The sequence below is a fragment of the Crocodylus porosus genome, unplaced genomic scaffold (genome assembly GCF_001723895.1).
Source record: "Crocodylus porosus isolate Cpor-Errol unplaced genomic scaffold, CroPor_comp1, whole genome shotgun sequence".
Taxonomy (NCBI): Eukaryota; Metazoa; Chordata; order Crocodylia; family Crocodylidae; genus Crocodylus; species Crocodylus porosus.
In genome coordinates, this window is record NW_017728925.1 from 10,191,631 (window position 1) to 10,202,063 (window position 10,433).

At 44.2% G+C, this 10,433-nt stretch overlaps 1 protein-coding gene across 7 annotated transcripts in view; it reads left to right on the plus strand.

Moving 5' to 3' along the window:
- Positions 1-10,363, plus strand: part of SPTAN1 (spectrin alpha, non-erythrocytic 1) — a 60,654-nt gene extending 50,291 nt beyond the window's left edge. For 4 of the 7 annotated variants that reach the window (XM_019540701.1, XM_019540702.1, XM_019540703.1 and 1 more), the window contains 9 exons: positions 1,124-1,420; positions 1,858-1,970; positions 3,344-3,361; positions 6,570-6,624; positions 7,121-7,317; positions 7,670-7,723; positions 8,206-8,352; positions 8,694-8,841; positions 10,041-10,363. In XM_019540701.1, coding sequence (XP_019396246.1) covers positions 1,124-1,420; positions 1,858-1,970; positions 3,344-3,361; positions 6,570-6,624; positions 7,121-7,317; positions 7,670-7,723; positions 8,206-8,352; positions 8,694-8,841; positions 10,041-10,166 — 1,155 coding nt within the window. In that variant the 3' untranslated portion in view covers positions 10,167-10,363. Of the gene's footprint in view, positions 1-1,123; positions 1,421-1,857; positions 1,971-3,343; positions 3,362-5,145; positions 5,209-6,569; positions 6,625-7,120; positions 7,318-7,669; positions 7,724-8,205; positions 8,353-8,693; positions 8,842-10,040 lie in introns of all 7 variants that reach the window. The other 3 variants (XM_019540699.1, XM_019540698.1, XM_019540700.1) reach the window with 1 other exon arrangement.
- Positions 10,364-10,433: the final 70 nt, after the last annotated feature.

Sequence of the window (10,433 nt, forward strand, 5' to 3'; positions counted from 1 at the left end):
TGAGATGGTTTCAGCTAGTCACACGTGAGGGCACTGGGGCCACCTATACATGTGCTCTGGGGAGTTTTTTTAAATTAGTGTCTCCCAGGAGGCACTCTAATTAAAACACCTGCAACAGCTCATGTATTCAGTGTCTCATGTTTCAAAATGGCAGTGGGGGTACTTCTGACTCTCAAGCAAGTGTTAGTTAAAGCATCCTGCCAACATTTTGAAATGCTAGGCTGCTGAATACACAAGACAGTGCAGCACACTGGAGCGTTCTGATTGAAACACTCCAGGAGACTTGATTAATCAGAATGCGTTGGACCACATGTAGAAGTACCCTGGGAATCTAGAGTTTTGGAGTCTGTTCCTAGCTATGTTGCTGGCTGGTTTCTTGTGTTCCTGAGCAGATTACTCAAGCTCTCTGTGCCTGCGATCCCTTCTTGCTGTGAATAATTTGTGTGAAGGGTAGTATCCTAAGGCTCTGTTCAAAATCAGCCCAACTTCATACTGATTCAGTATAGAAGTAGTTCCTGGCCTGAAGAGCTTTCAGGCTAAATAGATGAGAGAGACAGTATGTGTGATCACACACATTGTTGAATACACAGCTTTGGTGGATAGGTTTTGCTTTGATTTTTGTACACTACTAGCCCCAACCATCCTTATCCTATTTTTCCTGCTTCCACTGCAACAAAAATACCCCCTTCCCCAGACAAAAACGAGCAGGGAACCAGTGACACACGTTCTCCTGGGCTTCGGAAGATAGAGCACCCTTGTCTCCTAGTGCTGCAACCACCCAGAGCCACTACTAGAGAAATCCTTTGCCTCCCAAAAGAGGACTGGCCTTCAGAAGATGCACACGTGTGTTCGGCGGGTGCTTTTGCTTTCTCCATGTGGTCATCCCTGCAAGGGGATGTGTCTCTAGGGCAGACGTGTCAAGAGAAGAAGCATTACTATCCCCATTTTATAGACAATGTTTATAGATAGCACCTATCTTTTGTGAAGTGCTTTGAAAGAAACAAGTGATGGGATTGATTTATTGTCCCTTGTACATACTTAATAGCCAATCCTTTTGCTTATGACTCCATTTTAATTTGAATTACCATGTAATTGAACATGTGGATGGTCTTTTCTCTCCAAGGTTGAGGATCTATTCCTGACTTTTGCAAAGAAGGCATCTGCCTTTAACAGCTGGTTTGAGAATGCAGAGGAAGACCTGACTGACCCTGTGCGCTGTAACTCACTGGAAGAAATCAAGGCCCTGCGAGAGGCTCATGATGCTTTCCGCTCTTCGCTTAGCTCTGCCCAGGCTGACTTCAACCAGTTGGCTGAGCTGGACCGCCAGATCAAGAGCTTCCGTGTAGCTTCCAACCCATACACTTGGTTCACTATGGAGGCTCTTGAGGAGACCTGGCGGAATTTGCAGAAAATCATCAAGGTAATTGAAACAAGTTTCTTCTTGTTGCCTCCCAGCCTCTGATTTCTTTCTTCCTGTTTCTCCAGACAAACAATAGTAATAGATTGCAAATGGAAGCCTCTCACTTTAGAAGCATAGAAAAATTGCTAGAAGGATTTCTCTTCACTTAGCATTATCCCAAGTCCTCTGTTGGCAATTTATTTGGCTTGCACTTGGCTTGTTGTTGTATTGCAACTGGAAGGCTCACTACAGTGCCAACTGTCACAACTTTCATAAGAATATTTTTATACCTGGTTATAAACCACCAAAAGTTGCAGATATGCAAAAGAATGTGAGAGCCCTCAGCCTTATGCCGGAGCCCAGAGTTGCATTGCAAAGTTCATTTATTTTTAGCATTTCAGTAGAAGGTAGAGGCAGCATACACTTTCTAAGTGTAAAGCATGACTTTTATTTCTCAGGAACGTGAGTTAGAGCTGCAGAAGGAACAGAGGAGGCAGGAGGAGAATGATAAACTGCGCCAAGAGTTTGCTCAACATGCTAATGCTTTCCACCAGTGGATTCAGGAGACCAGGTATGGTTCGACTTAAAGTAGCTGCTGTTTGGGAAATTCCCAAAGAGAATGTACAGTGTCCCACCCACTGCTGGGTGGGAATTGTTGGTTGTTCTTTCGTAGTGTGTACTGTGGTCATACTGCATTTTAAACTATTGCGTTTTTAGATAATTCAGAGATTTGTTGAATTCCCCTTTCCCGGATCTGTGTGGGGCAAGGGTGGGCTGCCACTGCAGACTGGGGCTGGGTGGCTCTTCCTGGTGGTGGGGTTTGGGCTGGGGTTCCACTCCAAGCAGGTGGCGGTGGCACAGGGAGGGGGGACTATGGGGTGGGCTACAGCCACCCCAAAAATCACCATAACCACCTCCTTTTGCTGCCACCCACCCAGAGTACAGCCCCAGGCCAAGTCTTCCCTGGGAAGAGCCCAGCACCACACCCAGCCCCATCCCGCAGCAGTAGCCTACCCTTGCTCCACACAGATCTGGGGGGACATGCCCCCTATGGCTCCTCCAGGGGTGTACATAGCAACAGGAGCTGTGCCTCCTGGACAAGCCACGTTCAGTCCCCTGTCCCTTCCCAGCTAGGTAGAACCTGTCCAACCCCTCCATCACCACAGGGGCCTCGATTTTGCGTGCCCTGCCCCCCAACACACACACACACTCTCCCCCCCCCCCAAGCACACTTACCAGCCAGATGCTGCTCTCCAAGCTGCTGGGCTGCATATCAGATCAGTATTGGTCAATATGGCTTGTTAATAATTGGCCATCGATAGCAGCCCAAAAAATCTTTATTGGTGTACCCCTAACCTTAATACTTGCTTCAAATGGGATTAGGACTAACAGATTATGATCAAATGAGGAAAATGCTTATAGGTCTGCTTCCCCCAGCACAAAGCTATTTCCTCAAATATGTATGTTTAATTTTGTTTAGTCTATGTTTAAATATCTGTGGTACTTCCCTAGAGAAGCCGTTCTGCCTTGTAAACCTAATGGTCTGTCAGTGTCCCCAGTTCAGGAGATACAGCAATAATAAAAGTCTCAAGAAATGGGGAGAGGTGGGGGGGAGGAAATCAGTATTTCAGAATTATAAGGAATTCAAGAGTATGCATTAATTGCACAGCGGTCCCTGATTTACACCTGCTCAGCTGCATCTCCATCATGTGGCTTGGGCATGGAAGGAATGAGTTAAGCTGATCGTCCTTCCCATAGAACCCTTGGGTCGTGAGTGTCTGGGCAGTTGCAGAAAATTGCTCCTATGTGGTTTCACAGAAATGCTAAAATACAAGTATTGTTTTCATTTTTTGTTGTTTGTTCCCCACTCCTCCTCCTGTGTCTCCTTCTCACTGTCTCTCTCTCTGTCCTGCTGCCTGATGTTTGGACCCTCCCACTCTACAGGACTTATCTGCTAGATGGGTTAGTATTGAATTTTATTTCCTACCAGTGATGTGTTTTTCTTTCCTGTCTTGTGTGAATTTTCCTGTTGTTGCTTTGCCTGCGAAAACTGCAGCAAGAGTCCTTGTATTTGGGTAAAGCATTCCGTGCTTGGATTGGTGGAGAGGGAAGTGTTTCCCCCACCAGCAGGAAAGTCTCATGTACTTGCACAGGATAAAGCCGTAGGATAGATAAATATAATCCTGTAGAAATGCCATCACTCCTGGGTAAGACTGGAAAGGGAAAAATTAGTGTCCATTCTGCCTGAAAGAATGTCAGCTTTCTCTGTGGCTCTCGGCTGCATGAGAAGATTAGTCTTGGTCTGATGAGATGTGAAAGCACATCCAGCAGTTGTATCTTCTGTCCTTGCCAGCCAGTACTTTCCCAGCTTGCAGCTCTTGGAACACTTAAAATGCAGTGTTAACTGTCTGTTACAACCACAAAAAGATGTACACACACATACCCCCTGTAAAAATGAGGCTCATCCTTAGTTGTACCCAGTGGTAGTTTGTAGGATAGCTGTTTGCAGAGGTACTCCGTAGTTATATTTGCACTTGGCTAAAATGTTGAGGAGGAGGAGATGCATCTTTGCCCTGAGACCATGAATCTCAACTGTCCTTTGGCCGCCAAATCAGATGCCAGAATTTCCATCCACCCCTTCCCTCCCCTGCCCAAGCAGCTTCTGTCTGCTGTTCCACTCCTTGAATATAAAACATTTGCAGCACTGAGTATTTGCAGCACTGTGAGAAACGAGCATGGTGTAAATGGTGTTGTACTAATTCAGCAGTGCTATCCTGGGGCAGGGCCAGCAAGAGGGAGAGAATAGTAAGGGGTAGCCCTAGCTATATACTACTTAGACCTGAGGAAAGAGCACTTGATGACTGAAAGCTTGTTCAACAGCTCGTCTTTTATAAAAAATATTGCTAAAAGTCCTTCCCTCTTGTACATACTTCATGTCTGGTGCGCTGCAGCTGGGGCCTTGCTTTTTTTAATATAAGGTCCATAACATTAGGATGGTGTTCATCTCTGATGACTGGTGTTTTCTTTAACGAAAAGAACCTCTGGTGTCACTGTATCTCTTCCCTAATGAGAGATCATTCTATCTTTTATTTGTATGTGGGTGGAACTCAGTAGATTTTGGAAGCATGGATGCTGGACACTGCCCTTTTATTGACCATCATTGTTAGACTAGTTCTGGTGCCCCAGGATGTGCTAATAGAGAGGAGAGCCATTTATATCAAGGGAAATCAGGTTAGCGTTCTGAATTGCCAAGTTCATATCTACCTTAAAATTACAAGAAACCTAGTGAAAAGAGAGACTGTTCTGAGAGCTGTCAGAGAATTAAAATGATGACTGACTTGGAAGCAACATAGCTGTGCCTAGCCATACTCCACTTGATGGTTGGTAACACTTGCATAGATCTTTCCAAGTCACCATTGGCATCTTGTCCCTTGCTTCTCAGTATATGATAACATACTTGTAACTAGTCAGTGCTGTTTTTCAGCAAGGCTTGTAGTTAACTCATTCCAGGGTTCTGTTTTCAGCAGCTCCCCTTTTGAGATGATGCCAGAATAATCTAGCTCTTTTTCTCCTGCTTGTGACCAGCATCTGAATATGGCACTGGCTTTTGTTTTCTGTTCTCTGCGAGTAGTTGCTGGCTTAAAGCTCTGCTGCATTGCAGTGGCTTGTTTTGTTTTTTTTTGGTGTGTTCTTTTCTCTGTCCTTGCTTCTTTTTGGAATTTATTTGGTTTCTTTTCTTTGACTAGCATAGCATACCGTCGTGTCATTCGTGTCTATCAGTATGAAGTTGGGGATGATCTATCTGGAAGGTTTTTTCCTCTTATTTTCTTACTTCACTATGGTTTTAAAGTGCACCCTTAATTCCAAAGACTCGCTTTCTTTCCAACTAACTTTCACTGCTGTGAGATGCTTGGGGGTTTGTTGACTTGTGTTCCTTTTCCATGGTTGGTTCACAGCTTCTTGCCCAAGAGCGTGGGTATGCACTTCATTCTCTTTACACACGCATTGGTTGTGAGCCTTAACCCTCTGGTGAAAGAGAACCAGATGTTTGGTGCATTTTTGTTGCTACAGAGTGATTCAGCACTTGAAACCCCTCTCAAGAAGTTTTAGAGCCAACCACCTGGTGTTTGGAACAGCAGGGCTTGGTGGGAATAAGGGGAGACCCCTTGGCAGCGGAACATAAATCCCACAGGGGCACAAACACGATTGAACCCTTCTGCACAGGATCCAAGTTTCTGTTTGTACACAGGTTGTCTGTTGTGAACTTTCACTACATGTTACTGGACAGAGGCTCTAAAAAACTGCTGCCTAAACACTGCTTAGAATCAAAGGAACAAAAGCAACTTCAGCAACTTTATGCACCTCGTAGGTGTGAAATAAGTCTTGGAGACCATCACTTGAAACAGTGTTGGGGGTTCTTTGTTATAGGCTGAGAGTGCCTCTCAGTGTAGAACTTTAAAAACTGATTTACAGGGATAACTATTACCTATTTCAAACAAAAGTTTTTAAGTAGCAGTGCCTCAGTGTGTGTGCACACTGTTGAGACAGTAGAAGTATTCATCTGTGGAGTGGGCGGGAGGTGTCATATTGTGAGAACTTGGAAAGCAACATTCAACTAGCCATTGATGCATAGTAGAGTTTTTCAGCCTGACTGGGGTGATTGTGCCAACTCAAGATTAGCTTTAAATCAAGCCAGTAGTTTTTAAGTGTGGCTTTTTCACACTTGCTGTGGAAAGCCTCCCTAGAGCTCCTGTCTTTCATTGACAAACAGAGCTAATCTCCAGTGAATCACTTGTAGTTTGTGTGTGTTGGGCACAGTTGTGGGGTGAGGTTGCACTAAGTGTCTAATTGCACTAGGTCCAATAAGAAGGTGGGTGCTTTGGGTTTGGCATGAAGCGTTTACTCTGGCTCCGTATTACATTGCCTTCAAAATGGGGCTTGAAATTAACTCTGTTAAGAAATGACATGCTGCAAGTTGCACAAACCTCTGTTTTACATAACGTCAGTCTGAACTTAGAAGCATTTTGGCAGGAGACTGACAAAAGAACAGCGCTTTATAATAAAGTTCATGGAAAAATACTTTTGATTTAAAAGAATGGTGTTAATTTCGAGCCCCACCTGCCCTTTGTCTTGTGGTATATGCTTTCCCTCACTGTGATATTTTATTTAGGTCTTGTATGGTGGAGGAGTCTGGGACCCTGGAATCACAGTTGGAAGCTACTAAGGTAAGCATGCCTCATCTGTTCTTAAGCTGCTGTTTAAGAAAGTAGGGGCTGCCTGGAGCACTGTTAACAATCAGTAGGTAAGTCGTTACAAGATTTTGACTCCCAACGGAGGTGGTTGGGATAATCTGACCACCTGTGTATACAGACCATGAAGAATCCTGACTGACTTTACAAATATTCAACCAAAAAGAACTAAGCGTAGTGAGGCAGAGGAAACAGTGCATTTCCCTGCTGGAATCTGCCCTTCATTTAGAAAATCAGGCTGCAAATGTTCCAGCATTTTTAATAGTAACACACACCAAGGAAAGCCTTACTTGAAACTCTGTATTGCCTTGCAGATCCACTGCAGACAAGTAGTGAAACCTGCTTGGGCACCCTTACTGGGCCTTATAATAGTAGATAACGTGTATGAGAGCTTTCCCCTCAGTGACAGGGTGATGATTCAGTCAGTTTTTGAATGTCAGGATGCTAAATTAACTCTCTTCTTTCCATCTAGCGGAAGCACCAAGAGATCCGGGCAATGAGGAGTCAGCTAAAGAAAATTGAGGACCTTGGAGCAGCCATGGAAGAGGCACTGATCTTGGATAATAAATACACAGAACACAGCACTGTAGGGCTGGCACAGCAGTGGGACCAACTTGACCAGCTAGGGATGAGAATGCAACACAACCTGGAACAGCAGATACAAGCTAGGTACAGCCTTCATGCTTTTGGGGAGTCCAAATATTTTTCAAGGGATAAAGGCTGAAATAGAGGCTATCTAAAAGGCAAGCAAGGATTAACCACAGATCAGGCGCAATAACCCTCCAGTGTTTTTTGCGTGTGTGTGGTTTGAGAAATCACACTTCCATGAGTTAACTGTAGTGCATTTTCAATTAAAGGACTTTTTCGAAAGAATTATGCTAAACCAGGTGTATTTTGGGTGTCTGTCATAGGAGATGAAGACAAGGCCATCAGCTTGAGATGATACTGGTCTTGTGACTTAATGACTCATGAAACTGTGCAACAGTAAGAGTTTTTACTAGCTCTGCTTATTCCTTTCCAGAAACACAACTGGAGTCACTGAAGAGGCCCTGAAGGAGTTTAGCATGATGTTCAAGTGAGTGTGCATGTCCTCAGTAACCTGGAAAAATGCTCAAAGAGGAAATTAGAGTCTTGGCATATAAATTAACCCCACGCAGCAGGGCCCATGGTTGAGGTTCTCCACCATTTGCAGCTGCTTAACTCACTCGTGGGCATCCTGTTCTGTTTTGAGTTCCTCTAAATTCTGCCAGATGGTCTTCTCCAAGACCATCCACTAGCTATGAAAAGCTAGAATACAGCTTGCGCTAATTAAACCCTCTACACTGGACTGTGATTGTGGTGGTACAGGAGCAAACTATACCAGGGGAATTCACCACTACCAAGAGACTTGATGCCTCTGAACCAGCCCAGAGAATCTAGCTCTCTTTATCTGTGTTGCAACACAATAGCAGGTCTGCAATATAGGACCAAATCAGTTTGCTACAGTTCCAGTTCATCATATGGCTTTTAAACAGTTTATCCTAATGACAAAGTTTCAACTCTTATTGTCCATTGTAGACACTTCGACAAGGATAAATCTGGTCGACTCAATCACCAGGAGTTCAAATCCTGCTTGCGTTCTCTAGGCTATGACCTGCCTATGGTTGAGGAAGGGGAACCAGACCCAGAATTTGAGTCTATTCTTGACACTGTGGATCCAAACAGGTATGCAAGCCAAGACTTTTAATACTCAAAGTTCTGTCCTCAAGCTTGGACTGAAGTCTTTACCTATTGCTGTAGCCTCTCTATTCTTCAGAGAGTTGTCCCTTTTTAAAAGGTTTTCCTTGAACTCAGGGTTGACGCATAAAGGAATTGTACATAGAACCCTCCAGTGCAGGTCCAGTGCCATTAACCACCTTGAGGACTTCTGGAAATGGTGTCCTTTACCATCTTAGTTAAAACAGTTGGGAGCTAGACAAGATAAATCTGCGGCCAGACCTGTGCGCTTGGAGGTGCTGCTCTCTGGGCAGTACAGGGTAGTTTACAAGCTCCATGTTTCTTTGCAGGGACGGGCATGTCTCGCTGCAGGAGTACATGGCATTTATGATCAGCCGAGAAACTGAAAACGTTAAATCCAGTGAGGAAATAGAAAGTGCTTTCCGTGCCCTTAGCTCGGAGGGCAAACCCTATGTGACCAAGGAGGAGCTCTACCAAGTAAGTACCAGTTGTATGGCACAGAATAGTCCCCAACCTTTCTTTAATGGGAAATGGCTGTAGTTAAAGATCCATGTCTCTGTAATCCAGTCAGCTCTGAAAAACTTGTCATCCCAAGCAATCTCTACTGGTATCTGTACTGTAGGTACATCCCCATGCCACTGGGGACAGGTGAGAGTTCATTAATGCAGCAAAAGTTCTACCTGCCATGCATGGACTGAGTTTATAAGATTGTTATAAGTGTCTGATCCTCCATGGGCAGCTGGATAATTACCTTATCGTTTAAGAAGCCCATTTTAAATCCTTTTTAAAGCATGTCTACATACAAAACAATACCAGTAAGGATATGCTGACGTGGGGTAGCAACTAGAGTTCTTTACTAACCTATAATGGAAGGCTGCTATAATGTTTCTACTGCTGCTACTATCTGTGTTAGGCATACTTCTGCTAGCTCTATTTATCTGCCCATGCTACAACATCCCCTTAGATTTGGTAGGGCTTGCCGAAAGGTACAGAAGGGAAGAGGGGAAGTTGGAATGAATGGTACGGGGAGGGCAGGGACAAAGGAGCCAAAACATTTTACACCATGCACAAAAGGTGCTTTGGGGCATTATATGGAACACCCAAAAAGACACAGGATTTCTTGCCCCCAGTCCTGCATGCTGGGGCTGCATCTCTTCCTGGAAGGTCAGAGATGTTTTGGAGACTTTTTTAAATATTAAACATTCTGCTTCAACACCTGAAAAATCTGACTCATCAAGTCAAGCTGAGAGATTTTTAACATCTCAACTCTGTGTAGAACAAAGAAGAGGTTTGCTAGTCCAGTGCATTGTTAAACATGAACTTGAAACCCAAAAGAACTACCTTAAGTCAGGTGGAAAAGTTCCCAAGTTTTCCAGTCTGGATCCTAACTACTAAAAGGCAGCTTCCCTCTCCCCCTCTAAGATTAATTGTCTATTTGTGTCTCCCATGGGGAGACAAACTACAGAGCCCTGCTGTCCCAAACTGAACTGTGTGAGCAGAGGCCAGGGAGCCAGAAACTCATGGATTCCAGTCCTAGTTCTGATTCTGGGCTTTTCATGCCAGTGACCTTCCTTTCCAGAGAATAAGATAGTTTGTAAGACCTTTTCCAATGCAAACTGCTTAATATCCAGTGCAGAGAATGTCAATCCCAGCATAACTTGATATTTCTCTTTCAGAACCTGACCCGGGAACAAGCAGATTACTGTATCTCTCACATGAAGCCCTACATGGACAGCAAGGGCAGAGAACTTCCTTCTGCTTATGACTACATAGAATTTACACGTTCACTCTTTGTGAATTGATACAAAGCACTAGCACTAAAAGATACAAAGAACATGCTCGCGTTTGCTGACTATAGCTCTGCATGCGTCTCTTTGTGCTCTCTCTCCAGTAATCACTGTTACTTTATGATGTAACCTTTAAACTGCTTAGCTTAAACCCCTTAGAAAAAACCAAGTATTGCAGTGTGCTTCAATAAAAGTTACTGGTCCAACCTGGAGAAAATATGGTATCTCCTCTTTAATGGTTAAGTATCATTCAGGCAAAACTCAGGACTCATTTATAGGGTT